The sequence below is a fragment of the Eucyclogobius newberryi genome, unplaced genomic scaffold (genome assembly GCF_026437365.1).
Source record: "Eucyclogobius newberryi isolate DKJ021-1_F unplaced genomic scaffold, fEucNew1.0.hap1 SCAF_21, whole genome shotgun sequence".
NCBI classification, from domain to species: Eukaryota; Metazoa; Chordata; class Actinopteri; order Gobiiformes; family Gobiidae; genus Eucyclogobius; species Eucyclogobius newberryi.
Genome location: NW_027315846.1, coordinates 10,760,063 through 10,785,643, shown reverse-complemented (window position 1 = coordinate 10,785,643; position 25,581 = coordinate 10,760,063). Strand labels below are relative to the sequence as shown.

At 40.4% G+C, this 25,581-nt stretch overlaps 1 protein-coding gene across 3 annotated transcripts in view; it reads right to left on the bottom strand.

Moving 5' to 3' along the window:
- The window catches only part of slc4a11 (solute carrier family 4 member 11), a 109,610-nt gene extending 87,248 nt beyond the window's left edge, over window positions 1–22,362 (bottom strand). For 2 of the 3 annotated variants that reach the window (XM_072457173.1, XM_072457174.1), the window contains exon 1: window positions 22,141–22,362. In XM_072457173.1, coding sequence (XP_072313274.1) covers window positions 22,141–22,177 — 37 coding nt within the window. In that variant the 5' untranslated portion in view covers window positions 22,178–22,362. The remainder of the gene's footprint in view (window positions 1–22,140) is intronic. The other variant, XM_072457175.1, reaches the window with a different exon arrangement.
- Window positions 22,363–25,581: the final 3,219 nt, after the last annotated feature.

The following is a 25,581-nucleotide window of genomic DNA, read 5'->3' as shown; positions in this document are numbered from 1 at the left end:
CAGGGTTATTCTATCAACTTTTAAGCAGGAAACACACACAGCAACACAGCAAAAAAAATATAAACTACCAAAGATACCAGATCTCTGAAACATTGCAGATCAAGTAAAATAGGTAGAAATTGATCTTCTTCTCAAGGGATATGAAGTTCAGGATACTTTGTTTGTTTACATGAAAAAAAAAAAAAAAAACTAATTCAATGCAAAAAAACATTGTGAAAGATCTATGTATTTATTAGGCTTGTTATTCAGCATCCTGCGGTTCGGGCCGAGGCTCAGTGCGAGGCGCTGCTCAGATCAACTCTGTGTGCGCAAGGCTTTGGGGCTCCTATAGATGCATGAAGAGATTTAGGAGGATTCAAGTGAGATGTGTGATGGCTTTGCCAAATGAATGAGATCCACTGGTTACTTTGTATGAGACAACAACACTCTGTCTGTGAACACACTGTTGGGCTAAATTTAAACAATACAGCAAATCATAAAACATATTTTCTATGGGATTCTAAAGACCCTTTAGGTGTTTGTAAACTCAACATCTGCATTCTAAAGGCTGGTACTGTTCCATTGGCTCTGATCCATTTTCTATACGGGTGTTAGCATTTGCCTTCAAACATCACAAACTATGAAAAGTCAGGGCTATTTTGGCGCCCAAGTGTTTGAAAGAGCTAACAACGACATGATCAATATTTCTTCCATTTAAAATCATTACAACAATTTTCTTTGTATTATTATATTTTTTTGAGGATTCTTCGGCCAGTAGGCTTTATTTTACGGGACAGTGCAGCGGAAAACGGAACCAAGACTGGGGAACAACATGCAGCACACCGTCGAGAGACAAATTCAAACTCACGAAGCAGAGGCGTGTGTCAAACGACATGTGCCATTCACTCAACCATGTGGCATGTGTACGCAACAATTTAAATTTAAATTTATCAGTCCTGGAAGAGTATGTGGACTGATGCGTTTTGGGGAGTTTGAACAGACAGTGGTCATTAACAGTTTCTCTTTTAACTACCAGTACTTAAAAAGGAAATACTGTAAATCTGCTACACAGCAGATTAAACCTTATATACTTTTTGCTCTGACAGTCCTTCATTAGACATCTGGAGCCTCTTCTGTGAAAGACAACAAAGAATGTGTATATGAAAAGCACATGGACAACTGCTACTGTTCTAGGGTATGTTTGTCTCGGCCCAAATTAACCAGCATATTCAATTGAAATCCAAAAAGCAAACAAATAAAGGTATGGATTTCAACAGGGGTCTGTACTACAAAGCTGGTGGAACGTATTCTGGATAGGTTTCTCTAACATGGATGGAGTAACCGACACATGAGCATTTCTGGAAGTTGTACTACAAAACAGGCTCTGTCAACCAAAGATGTTCCAAATGAAGCCGCACGTGTTCACAGAGCAGGGGGCGGGGTGAACGCCAGGTGACCAATCATAACAATGGAGACGGAAACTGCAGCGGATTTCAAACATAAAGAACTGTCAATCATAATCATAATTGTATATGAGGAAATAAGACATACATTAAAAACCAAAGGAAACCCAGGTGCTGCGTGTGTTCCTGTGGAGTTGGCACTTAGCAGCCGATCACAGCCATGAGAGTTACACCACAGAGAAAGTTCCATTAAATAGCATTCATGGATAAAATGCTGTTTTATATTTTACTGTAGCACAAATGTGCTAGTCATGACTGACATGTGAATAATGTCTGAATGATATGAAACAGCGTCAAAGATGGCTCTCAGTCTGAGCCAAGCAGTGCGTAAAGACGCACAGCCAAATGCAGTTACGTTAAATTCTGTACATTTAGCATGTATAATGAAAAACAGTATGATTTAAGAAATAGGAATAGGAAATATTCCAACTAGGAATCACCTGCAGTGATCAGTGTAGTTTATTTTAATATAATGCTTCTTTATAAATCCATGTGTATTGGGGTATAAAAGAATACGAGCTGTGATTATGCATTTCCTCTTTTCTCAGCGCTTCGCTCTCTCGCTCACACCCATCGCTCGGCTGGTGGATTCCCGTCTCTGATTGGTCAAAGAATCCTCTTTGTATTGGCAACTTAACCTGGTCTGTAGCAGGTTATGAGTTTACCGCATGTTACCATAATTTCGTAGTGCCGTTGAACTAGGGTTGACCCCGACGTTACTGTGGTACAGGCCTTTTGGAAGTCTTGTTTCCAACTGTGATTTGAATTTGATTGGTTTATTTGTCAGGGAAAATCCATACAAACATAGGCATGTCACGATAATTACTATATTGCTAACAATATATTTGGAACTCAATGTTTCTTGTGTGTATGTTTTCTTTGCACTTCAAAAACGAAAAGATTTGAGCAGTTCTACAAATACACACAATATGCACAAGCACAAAAAGCAAGAAACATTGACAGATTAAATATGAGCAGCTAATGCAATATGTCTTATTGTGTCCATGAGATTTTTATTGTCATATCAACCACCACCTGAAAGTATAAATATTAAAGGGGAAGTTGTCTTGTTGCCAATAGGAAGTATGACACAGTAGAGTTGTGCATCAGCTATCGAGGTTGTCACATGCAGGCTTGTGCAGGCCACAAACAACATGGTTGTCTGGTGTCTCTCTGTGATATGTCTCAATAGTAGGTGATAGGAAGAGCTATCTATAAAGTGATGGCAGCTCTCATTGATGTCTCTGCAGCATTTGAGATTTTGCATCAGTTTTGTGACAGAGAGGAGCTTGACAAAGGCCGACCGGGCACATGGAGATGGTATGAGGATTTCTGCCTCTGCAAAGTGCAAAGTCCTCTCTGGATCAAACACCTTCTGACTCTTAGTTCTGCTCTGAATCCCCTTTTGGATCCCGACGTTCAGAAAAAGCAGGAAAATGTAAAGAGAACATGACTTCCCAATGTCCGGGCTGAAAGCAAACGTCTCATTCAATACATTGAAGGATGGTTGTGGTGATGGGTGCCTCAGGCAAAGTGAAGCCTGGCCAGTACATCTAACATGATTTGCTTAAGTCAAGAGTTAATACGGCGGCCTACCTGCTTAACATTCACACAGAACAGCCCTATTTACAAGCACATGATTTTAATAAACACTTTCCTTTCAACGCAAATGTGCCTCCTCTCTGGTCTCTTTACCAAATCCATTGCAAAACTAAGCAACTTTACATTTGTACAAAACCTACAATATCTTAACACCAATCTTTGTCAAAAATATTTAAAAGTAAAAAGAAAAGTCTCAAAATGTATTAAAAGGTATTCAAGATGACATGTCTACAAATAGTTGCTACATTTACACTGGTTTTACACAAGCCATTGACAGCAGTTAATGTTCCATGAAGCAGGAACCAAAAGCTCGTCCAAAGCCCCAATGCGCAAAAAATTCACTTGACCTTCATTGACTATACCGTTCATAATAATCTTGTGAGTGATGGGAAGATTTCTTCTCTTAGTTTCAGAGTTATCGTTTCAACTTGTCTGTGGTCCGTCCAGAGCTCCTTCATTTCAGCTGGTGCTATAAATCTTTTAACAGGTCTCCCAAAAAGCCATACTTTCATTTCTGAAGGTAATTTCCTGTTCGGACTGTGCACACTGGGGCAGTGAGGGGAGCACAGAGTCTAGTGTGTGTTTAAACGCATTAATGCAGATGTACTGTATATGAAATAATTATCTATGTATGTGTCTGTGGGCAGGCATTTAATAAAGGAATGGAATCCATGTATGGAAAGATCCAGCTGTTGCGATTTGATGGACTGGTTATGATCTAAAGGGGGCTATATCATGCAAAATTGACTTTTCAGAGCTTTTAACCTCCTTACAGTGCTATTGGAACCTCAAACATGTGAACAAAGTGTGTTTTGATTGATTCCTGCAGTATTTAGCTAGAGAACAGTCTCTATCCTTCCCCTCGGATGAGCAGACGAACGGGGGCCTGGATGACTGGTGAGTGCCATGGTACACTCCCGTTTCAGGAAGCACTCTGTACCTGTAACACGCCCCCCTACACTCCCCCCCGGTAACACAGCTTGTTCATTTTTTCTCACCATGTCTTCTTGGAGAAAATGTGTTTTCGGCTGTAACTATGTCTTTACACTGTTAAATTTGCCGAAAGAGGAAACAGTACGTGGAAGGTGGCTGGAGTTTTTTGGCATCTTGCAAACTGCACCACAGAAGCATTTTTGTTTGCCCACGACACTTCACTAAAGACTGCTTCAAGAATTACGGCCACTTTGAAGCTGTGCTTACAACGAAGCTGAGTGCTGATGCTATTTCCATGATAAAAGGAGACGATGGAGTACCGAGACCTGTAAGTACAGTATTAAAGCTACAGGTACATGTAAATGTGCAACTCATGCACATTTACTGAACATGTATCATTATTTGTATTTACATGACGAGTGACGTATCATGACCTAATATGTTACACAGCGAGGACACGATGTATACTTTAAATTATGTGCATTATTTCTACAATGTGGTGAGGGAAGACATCAGACTTTGGCGCAAAGCAAAGTCATGACAAAATGGCAATAACAATTTCATCATGGCTGACCGGCTGACCCACTGACCGTATAGTTTAGCCAAAGCCATACTAGCTACAATGAATGTGCCTAGCCACAAGTGATGTCACCATTTCATGAGGAGGTATTTGTTATTACATTTTTTTGTGACGTTTTTAATTTATTATGATTACTGTGCAAGTGCTTGAAATGTGGTTATAGCTTTTATTCTTTGATAACTTGGCAGAGACTCACTATATTTTATTACTGTTTTAGGGCACATGAAAGTTTTCCGAGACCCAAGCAAGTGGGTTCAGTCGAGGGGGGCGGACCCAACCCGGATGCAGAAATCCAACATAGTGCCCATCAGGATCTAGAAACTCCTAGTGTATCCTGAGCACGGCACACGCTGGAATTACCACCCTGACCCTGGCACCAAGAAGTCCCCAACACCAGCTCACAAAACTTCTGCAGGCCACAAACCTGAGACGCCTAGAAAAGGACAAACGATTTGTTGATTGACTTTTTGTGTGTGTATATATACATATATATATGTATATATGTAGTAGGTACAAATATTATTTGTACCTACTATTGTTACTTTGTTGTTGTTTTTTTAATTATATTTTGATATGTAACTAATAGTGCATAGAGTGGCTTATTATCAAAGTTCCATTAACTCACTCTAGTCTGCACGGTAGATGTTATTGATGTTTTGTAAAGCATAAATGTTTAGGCATGAAAGCCAGGATGTACAGAAATGCAGCAAGGAACTCCTCCTTGCTGCATTTCAGTTGATTAATCCTCCTTCCAACCTACACATGGAAGTAGGAAAAATGATTGAATGTCATAATATAAATATAATTATAATTAATATAATTTTACATTATGTAATTAAAAAATGTTGAATAGATTTTACTTCAAGGTTAATAGTTCATAGTACATCACAATATTACTGTATTGTGTGCTTTATGTATTACATAATATCACTACTGACAAATTATTACATAAAACAAAAATAAATATTAAATCTTTATTGTTCACTTCATAATAGCATAGTTGTATTTACTTAGGAATCAGTCCAACAAATGGATACAACTGTGTAACATAATAAATATAGGCCTACACATACATATACATTTGGTTTTACGTTTCCCATGTGACTGGTAACAATTCTAATTAATTACACAATAAAACAATTACCTTAAGAATTTCTCTGCAGCAAACGTTCTTTGTTTCCATGGGCATAGTCCGACATGTCCCGCAGGTACACCTAAACAAGATGAGCCAAACCCAAGCAAGTGCTAAACTGTAAACTCTAATAACATGATATACGAAAGATACTAGCTAACAGTTTGTTTATTATTTATCAAACGACAGAGTCCTGCTGAAGTCATTGTGGTACTTCTGCTGCGTGCACTTCAATATCTAGGTCTGACTCTGGGTCCAGGACAAAAGGCTCAGCATGATGCACCACCATGATGTATAAAGTGTTTATGTACCGCTGTGTACCGGCGCACGCCTCTGCCTCTATTTACACCCCCACCATCTCCCCTCTAGGCTACGTCACGGGGTGGGCGGGGGAGGCGGATCGCTCTTCACGAGGGTGGGGGCGAATCTCACACTAAACCATTTGCATTTCCGGGTAGAGGAGCGGGATCCAAGACACGGGTGATATTTTATAACTATTATGTTATGGGTGTTGCACAACCCTTATTATTATCAACCCTTAGGGTAGACTATGAAAAGGGAAAAATAGCATAATATAGGATCTTTAATGTAGCTTTCTGTGATGCACAAATATGGACAATGGCTATACAACAAAAATAAAAAGCTACTTAACATCTCAAATGAAACTGTATAATAAACATATATACCCACAAGTGGGTGGCTTTGGATGAAGATTAAGCTCTTGTTTAACATTCATGTCTAACTCCAAACAATGATGTGCGCCTCTCATTTGGGCTGATCAGTCTTCATTACTGGGTTAGTTCAAATCATCTGAGCAACTATCTCGTGTAAAGACTGAAGCTGCAGGCAACTACTTCTGAAAAGGTTTCTTAAAGTATCAGTTGTATCAGTATTGGCCTAACCCCACACAGACTCATTCTAAATTACATCCAAAAATGTGTTTTGATGTGTATTAAATGCAACAGGAAGTCAATTTATATGACTTTGACAGAGCGTAAAATGTTGAGCAAATGCATGCTTTGTACTGTAGGTACATGCAAAACAGATGAGCGGAGCCCAGGAGGGACGAGCACTGGTATTTACGGGAGAGGTGAGGCTGCCAGGCTGGATTAAGCAGAGTTTGTGGGTGGGTCTACGAGGACTGAAGCAGCTCTGAGGAGGGGGCTTGGGCCTTGTGCTGACTAATTGTACCCGCAGGCGGCCCTGGCCCTGTCCCAAGTGGATCTGCAGCGTTCAGAGGGAATTCCTCAGCCACATGTATCCCTGTAGACACGTTTTAAACAGCAGGCCCACATTTGTCTTCTCTTTATTTCCAAAGAATTTAAAAGAATTCTAGAAGGCACTCTAATTACGGACACATTGTAAATGCCAATTTAAAGTAAGCAATAGCATGGTATTTCCCAAGAGGTGTAGGGCCAAAGCAGAGCCTGTAGCTAAGGCGGAGAAAAAAGTTAAGCTAATTTTCTCACAATGAAAACTGGACGCACTTTCCTTAACTACATTATAACTCTAATTAGGCTTTGTCAAGGGCTTGTTTTTGTTCTAGAAACTTTAGGGGAATGATTAAATAATATTATTATAAGTGTTTAAAGTGAAGAAGAGACTGAAGTGGAGCATTCATATACTGCCACATTCTAGTGTAGTTTGTCAGTGGCAGAGTGTGGGGGGAAAAGCAAATATGAGGATGTGCCAAGCAGGGTTTTGGCAGACCGGTACGTGTAAAGGTTACATCTAGAAAGCAAAACTCCAAACTACAGTTAGAGCCACCAGAAAAATCTATTTGGTTAGTTTTATCCAATTCAATGGAGACCCCTCAATTAATATAGTCTCTAAGTTTTGGATTTTAGAGAACATTATTTGATAGAACAGACATAGTGAAATCTTTGATACTACAAAAGTCAAACCAACTAGCTGTCATTTTTTATTATCGGTCTGAATCAAAACCGTCCTGGACAAGTTGCAGCTGCATTCACCGACAACAGTGCTGCGTTATCTTCTCCATCTTTAAAAGTGTGGGCTACTCAGCAGTACAGCAGCCAGGGAAGCCCTGCAATTTAGCACAGCACACGGTGGCACTGAAGGGGCACTCTACTGTAATCTTCTCCACAATGAACACCCAGAGCCAGGTGCAAAGGTGGTTCAGGCTATTCTCTTAAAACGCTGCAGCTAAATACACCAGAGAGCAGGTTCACAGGGCAAGCACATTCTGTCGAAAGCGCTCTTCTCTTTATTTCCCATATAATCTTTTTTTTTTTCTGCAAGGATTTCTATATTGCTACAAATACAGCAAGACAGGGGCCACAGATTAAAGCTCAAAATGAGGAGAAAAAGACTTGCACATGGCACAAGAACAACTGAATACAGACTAAATGGCCCTGCATTTACATTTTTCACACACACAAAAACCCAAATCCAAAAGTATTTTATCTGAATGTATCAAATAAATTGTGTTAATTTTGGTATCTGTCATACAGGTTTTTTTGAAGGTATGTAGGTATTTTTGTCTCTCTCCATGCCATTAAACTACAGCAAATCTATGCAGAAATAAAACTATAATTGTATGAAAATCAAGTTAAATTATCGTAGCAGTATTTTTTCCACACAAAAACCAACACTCAGAGCTTTTCCAAATATGATGCAACTTCAAATGCAAAAAAAGACAAGCACTGTGAGTTGCTCATTTCAATGTTCCACTGTAATTGCCATCTTGTTTACTTGCACTAAATCATAACTCTTTACTCTTTACTCAATTCTGTCTGGTGCAGGTTTTAATCTTCATAAAATTCTGACCTAAAGAAAGGAGCTGCACTGCCATCCCAGGTAAACACTGCAGTACAATGAATCATATGAAGGGAACCAATCTACCTCTGACCTTCATTGCAGTGATCTGTATTGGCAGAAATCCTTATACATACTCAAGGCTGTAATGATGAGAGTTTGCAAAGACTGTTTCCGCTAAAAGATACAATGAGAGCATAAATGTTTCCAAACTAAGCACTGCGACAAGTGATTGGGAAGAATTTCATAAAATATGGTGAAGACCATCATAAACTCAATCAAATCTGTGTGTCCTTCAGTCTTTTTGAATCATAGGGTATTATGTTAATAATTTTATCATGTGCCCAAAACTAAAATTCAACAGGCATTTATCAAACATAATATAAAACATAATATTTGTTAGCATTGTTAGGAGCATGTTCACCACAGATTTGTGCTAAATAATAACAAAAACAACATAAAAAAACAATCCTTTTTTAATTAATTATCATTAATTTTAATTAATTATAATGATCTAACCAGGCATGTAATATGTTGGGGGTTAGGGTGTAATTGTGGTATTTTATTTTCTGTATTTAACAGCATTTATTTGTATCAAAAGATGATATACCTGTTCATGGGCTTTCAGTCGCGTGACTTATTTGTTGTCGCCCCCATTTTGAAGATGTCACCACATGCTGTTGCCTATCTCCAAAGGTTAGATAGTCATGAAAAAAAGTGCATAAAGCTGAAAATGAATAGGGTTGATACTTCAAGAAGACAGTTATTGGCTTTAATCCTTATTTACAGCTGCGAGTCACTGACAAGACTTAAAAGCAATGAAAGCTTGGCACAACAAACCTTGGCATACATTTACGTCCAAGTTTTTAGCTAGTTTGATCAGTTATAATTTAGAAACTCACTCACTCGCATACAAAGTTTGTGCTCTTAAAACCTTTGAGGGCTTGTTCAGTGTGCAGGATTCTGATGTCATGCTACAGGCTTTCCACATTTACATTAAGACAACAATACAGTAGAAAGTGGATAGCGGCGCAAAGAACAGAGTATGAGCTATTTTTATTCATCTTTCTATATCTCTAGCAAATATTCAACACACAGTCTCAGACAAATACTTCCAAGAAGCACTACATTATTTGAAGTTTATTCAAGGTATGTTGACACCCTATGTAAAATATAGGAAATTGCTTGATTTACAACCCGTAAAAATTATAGCCAGTCTTCAGAATTTTCCATCACAGCTGAAAATAATGAGTCAATGAAAGAATCTTGGTTAACATAACCTCTGGATAGAGAGAAAAGCAGAGCAGAGATCCTCCCATTGCTTTTATGTCTGAAATGCATTTTAGTTTTGCCACGACAACAAGCGCTAAAGGAGAAAAGGAGACAGACAAACAACAATGGGCAGTAGCTCTAATTTAGTATAACACGGTACTCTCAAGGGCACGACTGACTTTATTTGGACAACATGTTTTAGCTTTCTCGCTCTCTGTTTTTCGATTTGTTGTTTTTTATTGTGTATCATATTTTACAAAAACAATATTAAACAGAAAAGAAAAAATAATAATGAAGTCCAGTCCAAGTTAAAAAATTATAGAGCAGCAGCGCAGACACAACACACTACGCTGCTGAATACACAATCAGTGATCCACGTATGTGTACTGATGTTGACAAAGAACTAGAACAGACAATGTACTGCTCAGTTTTCCCAAGCTCTTTCATTATATTGCACCAGGTTGTAAAAAATGTAGCCGTTCTTGACATACAAATGGCTGGTTAATGTGTCTTATGCTTAAAAAGCAAAGCATAACCTCAATATTGTGGGCCCGTCTATGATACTGTGACCTTTCCCACAATATCACAATAAATACTGTAAAAAAGTATCAGTACAGTGAGATTTGGATATCAGTACATCCCTAGATCTCACAATAAGCCCTAATATAAAGTTCAACTGTAAGTCATTTCACATGCATTTAAGATGGTGTTATACATACTGAAATAAACTCTGCCCTGATTCATATAAAATAAATATAAAACATGATAAATACGGTAGTTAAACATGCATAAAAAATAAATACCTCAGAATTATTGAGCTTGAGCCGTACTAAAACCAGAAAAAAAAACTGTGTTGATTCAGGAAAGGCTCTAATTAAATCAATGACTACATTTTATGACTGATAGAAGCAGGGAAACTACTGCATTCATTTTTACTTATGCTCAAGGTTATCTCAGACAAACTATGTGCGGTTTTCTTTCACCTAAATGGGAGTGTGCGCGAGGAGCATTGGTGAGGAGCGTACGCGTGGGTGGCTGCTGTAATCCCACAGTCCTTTCACCTGAGAGGGATTGATAGTTACAGTGAGTAGACTCCTCAGCTCCACAGATGAATTGGGTCCGTCTGCAGTGTCGTGACTAAGGCTCCACCACAAAAACAAAACACTCCCATTTACCTCATATATATTTCTACATTTTCTGAAGGTGCATTTACAGAGTCCTTCTCCATCTTGTTTATGATTCACTCGGGTCATTTTGCCTTCATTCACATGAGGTGTTCTGCTCAGGTGCGACAGCAGAGGTTTCCCTGAATTCATTTTGACAGCGGATGTTGTTTTCTCACACAAATAGCGTGAGGCACATCCACCATCAAACACCATTCGCGACTGAAATTGGTTTCTCGAATTTTCATCTTAGAGGGGGAAGACGCACGAGAATATGTCCAGTGCTGGGGATTCCTGCTAATTGCTTGCACATTCTTTCTATTCGATTAAAGCCAGGCCACCGTCTCCACGCTGGTTTGATGCTCTCTTTTTACTGTATGGTGCTGGTGCCTCTCTGCCATCCCCACAACACATCACTGCTTGTCATTTGTGGTATTCCCCACTGAAAAACACACATACACTATGTTTCCAAAGCTATCGGTCCGAGGCAGCAGGAGAGAAAATGCCCGCACAAAGTCTGGCTGGATGTCACGGTGAACATTTCCTCTTTTTTTTTTCAAGATTTTTTGGCCCGTAGGCTTTATTTGACAGGAGAGGAAAGTGTGAAATGGGGGATGAGAGAGAAGGGAGGACATGCAGTAAATGTCGGAGTCGGGATTCGAACTCACAACACTGCAGTCTGGCCCCAATCACTCGACCATTGGGCAGCACGTGGTGAACATTTCCATCTCTTGTAATGACATTATGTGTGCAGAATGTGCAGAGAGAATATTCACGAGGAGACACTTAATAGAGATGCTTGAGGTGGTACAGAGCTGTCTGACTCTCCTACAGACAGTCTTTGTGCCTCTGCTGTGAGCAGAGGTCATCCAATGTGTGTGTATCCATATGTATGTATGTATGTATGTGTGTGTGTGTGTGTGTGTGTGTGTGTTTGTGTGTTTGTGTATGTATGTATGTATGAAAGGGCACAACATAGAGCCTCATTCTTCATTGAGTGTTCCCCTTGCCTCAGCTGTGCAGGTCAGTCACCTGTCTGCTGTGCGATAGCGCAGATGACGCTTCCCTGCAGTGAAAGATAAGTTCCAAGACGCACTTTCGTTACTTCTCAGTTACTGTGGATCACTTTTACCACTGCGCATCCACGGCCACGTCACACACAGACTCGTACCGTTGCACTTATGTTTAACATTCGAGACAAAATCCACAGGGAATATGTTTTTTTTCCAAATGAGCACTAAGGAGCAGAGCAAGTTTAAAAGTTACAATCAAAAAGTGGAAGGAGAAGACGACTGCGAAGGGAACCAGGACAGAATTGCCAGCGGATAGACAGAGGAGGGGCAGAAGCACTCAGAGATTCAGAAGAGGGGTAAAGGCACGCAGAGAGACAGAGGAGGAGCAGAGGAGGAGCAGAGAGACAGAGGAGGGGCAGAGAGACAGAGGAGGGGCAGAGGAGGAGCAGAGAGACAGAGGAAGGGCATAGGCATGCAGAGATACAGAAGAGGGGTAAAGGCACGCAGAGAGAGAGAGAGAGAGGAGGAGCAGAGGAGGAGCAGAGAGACAGAGGAGGGGTAAAGTCACGCAGAGAGACAGAGGAGGCGGAGAGGAGCAGAGGAGCGTGGAGGGAGAGAGCGCATATTGCACATATAGAAGCCAAAGCCATGACTCATTCTAAACCCGCGGCCAACGTGTGTGAGGGGCACAGAGGCTTACCCACTACTCTGCTGCTCTCTTGTATTTAGCGATTAACCCTGTGTTGGTACTGGGCATTTTCTTGTTGCTCAAAACACATCAGTCACACATAACGTGCGCTTTCGTTTCACACGGAGCTTGTTCTGCGCGGATCTGCCGCAACTAAAGCACAACAGAAGAGAGTGTATTTTAAACTTACGAGTGTGACTAGGAAGCAGAGTTTTGTTGTGTGAAAGAGCACGGTGTTTTTGAGCTGTAACTCTGCAATCATTTTGCAGCATTAGCTCCGTGTGCTGTTCACGTTAGCCTCTGTGTCTTTGCCCCTTCATCGCAGACTTTCTGTTTCATACTGACGGTCCTCTGCGCTCTTTCACACAACAAAACTCTGCTTCTACGTTTAAAACACGAGGCTCTCTCCTCTGCTGTGCATTGAAACAGCCAATACATCCATGGAAACAGCATAGTGGAACGCGATTATGAAACAGAAAGTCTGCGGTGATGGGGCGACGGCACAGATGTGAGCAGATGCTGCAAAATTACTGCAGAGTTACAGCTCAAAATGCCAGGGATCACTGGCCTGACTAACATAAAGTTTTACAAACAAGTTTCTTATTTTAAGTTATGTGACATAAATGCAAATTAATTCATAGCGACTGTAACTGTTTTCACAAGTTAATTAGTTGAGAAGTAGAAACTCCTTATTTGTTATATGTTTATTACAATAAACTATAACGTTTATTAAAATATATTAAAATATTTATTATGCTTATAAATAATTTACAGAATGTACAAAAAATGAAATAAAAGAATCGATAGGTTACTCGATAACTAAAATAATTGATAGCTGCAGCCAGAACATGAATACATATTTGTACCGATGCTGCATTTATTTTTTTAATCATAAAACAAACTTTCACTATTCACTTTTTTTATTGTATCATTTGTGCATGTGTAGTAACTGTCTAGAGCACTGCCTCAAGATTCATTAGTCAAAGTTTGGTATGATAAATATTAGAAAAATATTTTGCATGTTTTAAATAGCTTTTTCCTCCCCCGTACAAGTAATAGCTGTTGAATCGTACCTAGCCATAATAAGGAATAAAAAGAGAAATGATAGTATACCAACTTTGACAATGGTGTTTACTACATGCGTGTGGTTCGCCATTCTGTTGAAGTTATTCTTTTTTTTAGCTAGACTTCTTGGAGTACAGTTTGAAGGTACAATACTGCTACTGTATTGTTTTTTTGTGAAGCAGGAAGTGAAACAAAGAAAGTGAGTGTGACCTGCAGAGGAAGTGTTCATGCTCTGAGATGAACACATCAGACGTTGCCAAGGCAGTGGATTCTAACTACACAACAGCAAAGCGCCATGTCATAATGGCTGCAGACGACCACCAACGCTTCACATGTGAGCGAATGAGGCCGCTCAAAGTGGCTGCATCATCCCTGACATGAGATTAAGGGATTAAAAGCAAAGCAATGACTGTGCATGCTTTTACCGCTCATCTCTCATTTGAATCAAAAGACAAAAGCTGCCGAAAATCCGAACAAAAAGCATTTATTACATTTGAAAAAACAATGAGATGTGGCCCCTCTTTAATTAAAGTGAATGACATTGACATTATAATATATGCCTGGATTCATTTTTTTGTAATATCCATTAATGCTGTCTTAATCTGAGGCCAAAAACATAGCAGACGGGGAAACAGTTGCAGTTTTGTGAATCCAACAGGACAATAATGGCTGTTGTGTACTGTGGACCAGCCCTCAGATTAGTTATGGCTGTTGATTCCTCTAGGAGGCGTAGGATAGTGATGCTTTATGCGTCTTATAAATAGAGGACAGCTCCATGCTAATATATGCTTTCCGTTTCAAGAAACTCTGAAGCAGTGAAGACATGTGGAATTAAAAGGTTTGTGGAGTAACACGTTAAATACCACTTTGGAGAAGCAGGGTTTTTCTGTAGTAGCAGCTGCTGATGAAAACGCCTGTACAACGGGTTAGTCTTAGACAGACATTTACCCAATTCCACAATAAAGCATTAGAATATTTTGCAGCTTCATTGTAAAAAAAAATGTATTCACCTGCAGTTAGTAAGGAACATGACATTTGCATATTAGATATGGCACGTGGCAAAGTGGTGGCTCTTGCTGCTCAACAAAAAGGTCCTCGGATCAATTTTCGGGTGGTGTGGAGTTTGCATATTCTCCCTGTGTCTGCGTAGTTTCCCCTATCACTAACAACATGTACAATAGGCCCAGGTGTCAGGGCTCCCCTGAAAAAGAGATGCAATATCTCACTGGGACTTTCCTGATTAAATATAAATCAACAAACAACAACAATGGGCCACTGTTCTATTTTACTTTGAGGGTGTGTCCAGGTCACGGTATGATATTGAGGGACCCGCCCATTCCACGTATGGCCTTTCTGAACAAATAGGCTTGTTTAAGCAGCCGAGAGCAGGTGGCTGAAGCCGAGGGGCGGTGAAACAGCCTGGAATCAACTGGAATCAAGCTCCACGAGCCCAAGAACAGAGAGGCGTCCTCAGATCACGCAGCATCTCGGGGATTTGGACAGATCTCGCGTTTCTCTGAAGTGTGGCTCTGAATAAAACTAGATAAAACTTTGTGAATGATCTTGTGTCCCTCACACACAAAGGAGGCGCTGCAGTTGCTTGTCACCGGCTGCACCACCTTGCAAGGCGCATTAAGCCAACTTGATCTCGTCTTGATTTCAGAATATTACAGGTGTCGTAGGGCCGTCCGTCTTCACCACCTTGCTCTGCTTAAACAAGCCTAAAGACTCCTCCTGTGAACACTGAGAGGAGCCTGACTTGGCTCGTGTGATGTTAAAGAATCTTACACTGGATCAGTACATTACAGGTACAAATCTCAGAGGACACAGTTTATACACAGGATACTAATACTCCAAGTGTCTTGAAGAAATGCTTTCATTATTGTTATACACCAGTTTATGCTGCACTGTTCATATTGACGACTCGATGAGTAGCAGTCAGGTGTAGCAGGAGAGAGAGGGGCAGGTGTGTGAGTGCAAGCACAGGTGGGGGAAGGGGCTATACACCTGAGTTGGATCCAAGATGACGTCCACACAAAAATATTTAGTCAGGTATTATTCACATGGAGCTGGTGTTTCAGGACTCTGAAAACTGAACTTTTTGAAACCAGGTCCCAGAGTGCAAAGATTTAAAAACAGTTTAGGCATCTCCGTTGTTACTGCCTATCTGCCAATTTTTAATTTGTTGATATCACAGCACCAACGTTGCATATATTCTGCATAAAAGAATGACCTTATATATAATATTGTCTCCATCAAGTCTGTTTTGACGCTTTGACATTATATTCCAGTGACAAGTGAAGCACAAGTCTGCTCTCCTCATCATTTCTTCAGTAGATTTCACATCTAGGCTCTACATTAGAATCTCTGCTACGTTTACAATGAATCTCACGATTCTGTTTACATGTTGCATTATTTCTGCACATGCTCTATGCCATCCCTTCTTCTGTTCTTCTTCTATTTCTGGAGACACTAGTTACCAAATGTGTTCCTTTTATAAAGCATTCTTTTATAAAGGCCTCACTGATGCATACGGCGGCCAATTACAAAGCTCTTGCCCTGTATGCACCGCAAGCTTTCTAGTTGGCTGCCGGGGACGTCTGCGTAGATTTAACTATAAACCACACTTGGCTCTCAGTGAATCAATAATAGTAAATTATTCAATAAAAAGCTGACAGATCACTTGGGTAAAGATGAGTGACCCCACAGTCATGAAGAGCTGTTCACCATTTAGTGAGAAATATATAGTCATTTCGGTTCAGTTTTTAGTAAGCTTCACAAAACGATAATAAGGAAGGCCAAGGAGGCGACTTATATAGCATCATGCTTGACCAGTTTAGGAAACTGGCCATCTTAAAGCTGCAATTAATTAATCTAGGCAGAAAATCAGGCCATGCTGCTATATATTTGAGAAAAAGTGATAAGCAACAACGCTGTAGAGTTCAACACTGTGAGATTGAAATTACTCAACATGTATACATTTAATAATCTTAATACTGTAATACTTTTGCTTATATTGTTACAAGAGTGACATTTCAAACAAAATTTTTATACTAAAGAAAAGGCTCTATATCAGTGATTAGTCTTGCCTATGGGGGTTGAGAATTCGAAAGGTGTTTAAATCCAGGTTCATAACGGTTCTGTTTATTTCTTCATAACTGAAAGGATTATAAAGGATAAAATATATTTAAAATAAATTGTTTGTGTTTTGATTTAATTTTTAAAATGTTATAATAATTTTAATGTATTTTACTTATTCTGTAAAGCCTTTTTAATTACTTTGTGCACGAAATATGCTCTACAAATAATGTGTTTCCATGTGTTTCAGAGTGATGAAAATCCAGCACCAATCTCATGTACCTATAAACATGTAGCTGAAAACAATTCATTTATGTCAGTATCAATACATAATATCTAGTACATAGTATATAGTTCTGCTAGTTTTAGTGTCAATTAGTATCTGGGTAACTTTTTATATTGCAAGTATCCTCTTACAAACATGAATAATATATGTAAAGCCAGTACATTTGTGTTCCTTTAATTCTTTGATACTATCGACTTAATGCAGGAAACCCCTTATCACTAAATACTGTGACACAATCCACAGCAAGTGGATAGATAAGGGTAACATGCAGTTGCTCTCTAAAGTGCTCCTTAATGGTACACAATGAGTCCAGCATCAGTAGAGGTAAACACAGAAGTAAAACACTACTTACAAGAACCATGTGAGTTTATTAAAATGATTGTGTTATAGCTGCGAGAACTCTATAGTGCTACTAATCTGATGTTGTTCATGCACATGTTTCACACTACATTTCCAATCAACACCTGTTTTAAGCAATACCAGCAACCAGTCCTGTCCTGAATCCTTAAAACATTATTATCATAATCTTAAAATGCTTATAAAAATAAATGTCCAAACAATGTGATTTTTAAGGAATGGTTAAACGTGTAAAACTGCCATAAACAGACAATGATATACTGTATCTACACAGCCTCAACCTCTGTAAGTACATTGTGTAGCAGTGTGTTGTCTGCACATTTTGAAGCACACTTCTGTATTAGACAAGGGCTGTGTTTTTTGTGTTTTCTGTGCTCTGTCTCCTTTATGCAAATGAGGTCGGTTATGTAGAGGAATGCAAAGTGATGTGTGACATGATACTACCGCACAGCCAGCTCAGTCGAAACAATACCTAGATAAAATGAGTAGAGGTGTGTGGGTGATACAGCACTGGGTAAAGAGAGACATATAGAGGAGCAGAGGAGCAGTCAGTGAGTCTTCACGGTGCTCCTTGAACTGTGCATAAGTGTCCATGTTGACACATCCAAACAATTGTTGTGTTTGTGTAAACCAACAAATTATGCAGCGTGCGTGAGTTGTATTGTAATCACAAGCATCATGTGCAACAAGATAAAGCTGCAGCTGATCAAGGTGTAAGTGCACTACTAAATGCCAGAACTCAGTCCTTTAGCAAAGCCAATGAAACGAAATGAAACTTAAAATAATCATGTAAATAACTCAACGAGTTGGTCACTGTCCAGGGTGTACCCCGCCTAAGGCCCAAAGTCACTGGGATAGGCTCCAGTCACCCGCGACCCCGAAAGGGAACAAGCGGTAGAAAATGAATTAATGAATATCCTGTAAACAACACAGTAAGAACATAAAAAAAAAGAGTAGCACTTCCATTCCACACACAGACCTGTTTACTGGATGAGCTAATAAATCACACTAACCCCTCAGAGACATATTTTAAATGTCAATATGCTCTGAACCAGAAACATCATTACAGCTAGATATTAACAGCTGAAGAAGATATGTGGTGCTGCTGTGTCGTCAACACGGTAGTGCTCCAGCCTGTGTGTCTGTCTGTAAGTGTGTGTGTTGGGGGCTGTATAATAATTTGTTTGTCCATGTGTGTGTCTCCTCTGCCCAGATGGTGAGCTCGGTGCTGGAGCTTCTGCGATCTGTTGCCAGCGGTGAATACTGATCAGAGATCACTGTCACATCTACAGCACACAGGCGTCATCCATCTTGCCTGGCACACACCTTGGACTTCCACATGGTCCAACTGCTAATTCACACGGCGCAGTGTGGCCTCCATGCTGATGTGGCGGGTCACAGCTGCAGCGCAGCTAATCAGCCTGTCTGTCGGTCACACCTGAAGACTGACACTCCGGGGCACCACATTACACTTCTCTGTGTCCAAGAGCTGACAACCAGTCAAAATGTAATTCAATTGTGTTTAAAGATGAATGCAATGCCTATACTTGAATGATGAAGTTAAACATACAAACATACATTTTGAATATTATATTTATTTTAATCACACAACTTCCAGTGTCTGTTTACATTTGGACAACTACTTTGACTATAACTACAGTGGTGTCATGGAGAGCAGCACACATTTTAACTGTTATAAAGGAGGTTATATTGTTTGGAACAGGTGACTATGGAAATAATGGATTAAAGCAGGAGTTCTTTACCTTTTTAACCAAGAGGCCTGGAATTTTCAGTACAAAGTAACCTGGGGCCCGATCATATTAAATGCATTGTATTTTACTATTTTACTATCTCCTTGACATTCAAGGAGATGCTTGCAGCCCTTCTTTGGGCCCCGACCCAATGGTTAAGAATCCTGTTCATGCATTTAAGTTATTCTTATAAAATACTGGACAAAACATTTGAGGATGTTTGTTACAAAAATATCGGAATAAGATAAGATAAGAATCTATCGGAATAAGATAAGATAAGAATCTATTCTTCTTGGCAAAATTTATAGGCCTTTTTGACTAAAGCCGCCACTGAGCCTCCACCTCCATGAGGTGAATCATGGAGGATTACAAGTAGCACTTTTATTTGACTTGTCAAATACATCTTTTGCAACTGATTTGGCTGAGAGACCTCTTGTGGCAGGAATAAAATGTTTGTGTCATACGCATTAGTATGTAAATGAACAAAATCTTAAATGTCATGATATTTCCTGGACATAATAGGAATTAATGCCATTACAATACTCACTAATAATGATGATACTGTAATGACTTACTGCTCATCTGCAGCTCGGAGTAATCCCTTTATGAAATGTAATGAATCATGAACAAAACCCCAGGGAAATACTGTGAATCAGGAAGAGCTTATTCCCAAAGCCAAAGCTCAAGTTTAGCCACGCTGCACGTTTTATAGACAGCTGGCATTTTTGCAGGGCATCTCCAAGGCATCTCAAAAGGTGATTCTTTCAAAACTTGCTGCTATATCATCAGAGTGTAATTACACGAGGAAGCTGTGTGCTCATTTACAAGAGCCTGAACTCCTCCCACAACAGCAGCTGCTCCTTCACCTGTCAGCAGGTTTCCTCACACAATGACAGCACCATGGCTCACATTACTCACTGTGTTGAGTATCGCCCTGGCTCTGCTGCGGCTGCAAGCTTTGTGAGGCAGGGAGAAATTAGTGAAGTTTTTCCCAATCAAACAGGTCGAGGTGATGCGTCTACTACAACAAGTAATGGATGAGCAGGTACATCAAACTTTGGCAATATTCCATTAATATCAACATACATTATAGGATTACATGATTGAGGGTTAAACATTTTATTTATTTGATAAATTAAAGTCATAATAAAAAAAAATTATTGTATAGTATTTCAGCTTTAGGGTGCACGGTGGCAAAGGCGGTTAGCGCTCTTGCCTCCCAAGAAGGAGATCATGGGTTCAATTCCCGGACCAGACCAACATCACATGATCTCTCTGGGTGGAGTCTGCATGTTCTCCCTGTGTTACCGTGGGTTCTCTCCGGGTTCTCCGGCTCCTCCCACCGTCCAAAGACATGCATGTGTTAGGCAAAAATTGGTGACTCTAAAATTGGCCCTAGTGAATGAATGTGAGAATGAACTGTCTGTAATGTCTCTGTGTCAGCCCTGCGACAAGTTGGCCACTGTCCAGGGTGTACCCCGCCTAAGGCCTGAAGTCACTGGGATAGGCTCCAGTCACCCGCGACCCTGAAAGGGAACAAGCGGTAGAAAATGGATGGATATTTCAGCTTCCTAATTGGATAATTGGAGGACATTTGCATATTCATAATATAGATTTTCTTTGAATTGTCAATTGCTTTGTTAACATTACGCTAGATGTTAATTTCTCTGAAACCCATGAATATGGTGATAAGATTCAAACAATCTTTTCCCAAGGTTTCCCCAAGAAACAAATCTTAAGATCTAAGATGTTAATAGAATAGACATAAAAAATTGAAATGCTTAGCAGCGTGATAATGTCCATTGAATGTTATTATGACATATACATTTTTTCCCTGTGCATGTTGAATTACTAAGTTGAATTACAAAAACCCAAAAACCCAATACGCATAGATTTATAGTCAAGGTTAGGTTCAAAGGCATAATAATACAGATCCGTTCCATTCGAACACATTCAAAATGTCTTAATCCGACATGTTGTGAAGGCTCTGAGTATGTTTCATTCTTGATAAATAAGCTCTGCAGTGAGGATCAAATATGCCCTCTCCACCTTTAATCAGCTCGTAAGCAAATTAATGCAAATTACTCTTCAGAGGATGAGCCATGGCCAGGTCCGTCACTTCTACTGATGCAAAGAATAGTTCTTCAATAGAAAACACAAAGCCCACAGCATACAGAGCCATATTAGATCCTGATAAGACAAAGGCGGTCCAGACAAAATGAAAGTGATGCTGAAGCATTATACCTCCAAATAGGTTCTGGATCTCAGAGGAGCAGGAACGCGGGAACAAGTCTCTCCTGTAGCTGCCACAAACACTAATCTACTGCAGCGTGTTTCCAGCTCACACATGTTGCAGGGTGCTTAACACAAACTGACACAGAACAACACATTCTTCTTTCCATTTGTCCTTCACTGAAAGAAGATAATAAAGCCCTCAACACAAATATCTATGCAAGCTGTTTCCTCTGCTAGCGTTAAGGTTAACCCTTTACATGCCTCTGCACGAGCTCTGTCAGTAACACATGAAAAAGTGCATTTGCCTGATTTCAATGTTTTCCAGCTGTCCATGTTCGACACGTCTATAGAAGCACTGTCTCTGGGTGGGTTTCAAATGCAAGCCTGATCTCTCAAGGCTCAGTTCCTCATCTGAAGAAGTTCTACTGTTGCATACCACATACACAAGAAAAAGAAAAAAAGGAAGCATATTCATGCTCCAAAATTTACAAAAATATTAGTATTTTCTTATCACTTTAAAATTCCGACCTCTTCTGAAAACAGGAATTGAAAACAGCCACATTCCAAACTACACGGAAAGAAAAGCAGAAAAACATGAGTGGGAGAGCGGGAGCGTGCACGGTCAAACATCTGCCCTGTGAATGCTGTGGAGGTGGTGCATGTTTTCACTGAGCTTCTCAGGTTACAGGTAGGGAACCCCAAGGTTCTCCCATGGAGCACAGACTCATGCATACAGCACACGGCACAGCAGCTCTGCACACTTACCCGAAGGCACAAAATGAAGAACTTTGTTGGTCTCCATGGCAGAGCGAGTGGTGGCCGAATGCACACTTCCTCTGGAGCGTTCCCCCAGTCAACCCATCATGGTTGTGTTATCCTGTGCTGATGAGTGTGAGATCACCTCTGCTCCTGCTCTGCTCTGTTTCTGACTGCCTCAGACACATGCAGTGACTCAGCCGCTCAGCCTGCCTGCGCTCCATCCGTCTGCTGGGTCCTAGAGGCTTCTACATTCTGTTTCCAGCCCACCACTCAGCAGCCTATGGTGAGCCTTCTTCAAAGAGCCTGAACAGGCGTCACGACACACCTCCCGACACTGAGTGAGCGCACAAGTCCCACAAGCAACATGTGACACACTGGCTGCACGACACACCTGGGCAGTGTCCACTCTGACCACACAGACATCCTCACATCTGTCCTCTGCTCCGGCTGCAATCAAAGTCAATGTCAAAGCCACAGTGCAGCAACAGACCATCAATACATTAACTTCAGAGTGAACAACTGATCAAATTCTACAACTAACAAACTGTGGAACTGAGAACTAATGCTGAGGTCCGTTTAGTAACTTCAAACCGCTCCACACCCACTGGTTAAACAAAACATGCTTACATTGCAGGATCCATATTTGTTTTATTTTTTTCTATTGCACAGCGTGACCTTTCAAATTAGTTTTGCCATTATTATTCTTACAATTATAGACCTAATCCCAATAGTATTTATATATTCAATAATAATGTATGCATCAATCAATAAAAAATAGAATAACTGCAAGGTATGTGTTTTCCAAACCTGTGAAACATTCAACGCTACTATACTATACTACTGCTGTTTTTATTTGAATCATGAACAAATAAGATTGTGCTTATTTCTGATCCTTCTTCTAGGGTAAAACACAAAGCGGCTGACAGTCCACCAAACTGACTTTCAAGGTTTTGGCTCCAAACAAAGCCACATGACAGCTCTAAATAGTATGGTGTCTTTTCCTTCTCTTCAGTAGCAGGGACGGTTTTAGCTTTGTATTGTGCTGCGAACAGTGTGTGATGGAAAAAGAGGGCGAAGCATACCTTTCACATCATTGCTCACCTTCCCCTTGTGTGTTGCATGTTTGCTGATGATTAATGCGTTAAATCAACCTAAAGTGACAGGGTTCTGGTGGAGGTCTTCTGTGACACATGCTTCTTTTTTCTGCCAAAAATTTCCAAAATTGTCACTCAGACGCTCTAACCCTTAAGTATAAAACGTCCTTAGTGCTCTTATCTATTCATAGATTACTTATTATGTCTTTAAATTTGAAAGGTTACTGCAGATAATTAATATAATACTTATTCAAGATAGAATAATATATTACAATTAATGTTTCCATAAAGAATTTGGATAGTTTGATAAAACTTGAAACCATAATATGGAGGCGTTCAAAGCATTAATTTCCCACAGTGATGTAAATGCTGAGTGAAAGGTCATTGATTTGCATAGGGCTGTGGGGCCCCTGGCACTGTGTGGTGGGATGTGTCAGTCAAAGACACAAGAGCACAGTGGCCCCACGGGACACCTCTCGGCCTGCGCCAACCTGCGGCCCGGCATCTGGATTGAGACGTGCGCTTAAACACAAGGGGCACAACAACTCATTTAAATATGCACACACACACTGTCAGACTTCAACTACTGCTAAAGCAACAAACATGTTATATTTATGTATTTATTTCAGACACATATTAATCAACATTTCAATGTAGATATTAACCGCAGTGCTATTTTTCATCTGTAGTCCCTGACAGAAAAAAGTCCCCACATGGATTCAACTAAGCCTCCTACTGCATAATTGCTGCATGGGTGTTTGTTTCTCAGCTGCAACACAGTATTTCAACCGAATTGACTCATTTTAGTGAGTGGCTTCATTTCAGAAACAACCAAGTGGCAAGATAAATCCCATGGTCATGGAAAAGATGTCAGTATGTGTGAGAAGGGTCAAATCATTGGCATCAAGAGAATAGAGAAACTAATCTAATACAGATCTTAACCCCATTGAGACTCTTTGGGATGATCTGGAGAAGGCTGTGCGCAGTAGGCACACTCTAACATCATTAAAGAACCTGATGAAAAAATACACTGAAATGAAATTAATCTTTTGTCATATTAAAACAATGCCACAGTGAATGTGTGCTCTAATCAAAGCTAAAGGTGGTCAGACGAAATAGAGAATGTGACTCGACGTTCCTACTCTCACCTATGGTCATCAGCTTTGGGTAATGACTGAAAGGACCAGATTGCAGATACAAGCGGCGAAAATGAGTTTGCTCCTCAGGGTGGTTGGGCGCTTCCTTAGAGATAAGGGGAGATGCTTAGTCACACGGGAGGAACTTGAAGTGGAGCCTCTGCTCCTCCATATTGAGAGGAGCCAGCTGAGGTGGCTCAGGCATCTGTTGCGGATGCCTTCTGGACGCCGCTCTGTGTTCCAGGCATGTCCCACCAGCAGGAGGCTACAGGGCCGACCCAGGACATGATGAAGGGACTACGTCTCTCAGCAGGTCTATGGACACCTCGGGATCCCCCCGGAGGGTCAGTTCGCGATGTTACGCCTTGGTAATGAAAGATCTAATTCTGCCGTTCCTTCAGAAAGAGGAAGAAAACAATAGCTTGGTGGACAGAGGCTTTCTGCTGCTATATTCCAACAGAACTTTAATCCAGTCAAATAAAACAATGGTACAGACTTTTGAAAGCTCTAGAAAACTTTAAACTTTTAGAACTTTTTAGACACACGACATGAGGTTCAGAGAGACACTTTTGTCTAAGAAATAAGAAGAAATTCACAGGATGGAAAACTGTAAAGGCTAATTTTAATCATATAGGCCAGCAGGCCACTCCTGTACGGTGTAGGCTGCTGGAGCAGCAGCATCACAGAGAGGGAGAGGAAGAGACTGGACAAAGTCATCAAGAAGTCCAGCTCTGTCCTGGGCTGCGCTCTGGACTCGGTGCAGGAGGTGGGGGACAGGAGGGTCCTGGCTAGATTCACATCTATGCTGGACCATGAGTCTCACCCCCTGCAGGACACTCTGTCCACTCTGGAGAGCAGCTTCAGTGAGAGACTGATCCACCCCCGCTGTGGGAGGGAGAGGTTTCGCAGGTCTTTCCTTCCTGCTGCTGTCAGACTTTATAACAAACACTGTTAGTCCTGAACACTCGCAATACTGACCTAACCAAGTGCAATTCTGTCATATGTGCAATTACTGTTGTGATTCATGTGCAATCTATGTGCTGTCGTGACACATATTCATGTGCAATTACTGTCGTGATCACATGCAATGGTATTTATGTATTTATTTATTTGTCTATGGGAGTTTTTGTTTATAGGAGATCTTCTACTGAAAGTGTTTTTCAGACTTCCTATAAGTGATCTGTTCTTTTCTTCTGTATCTGCCTCTGTATCTACCT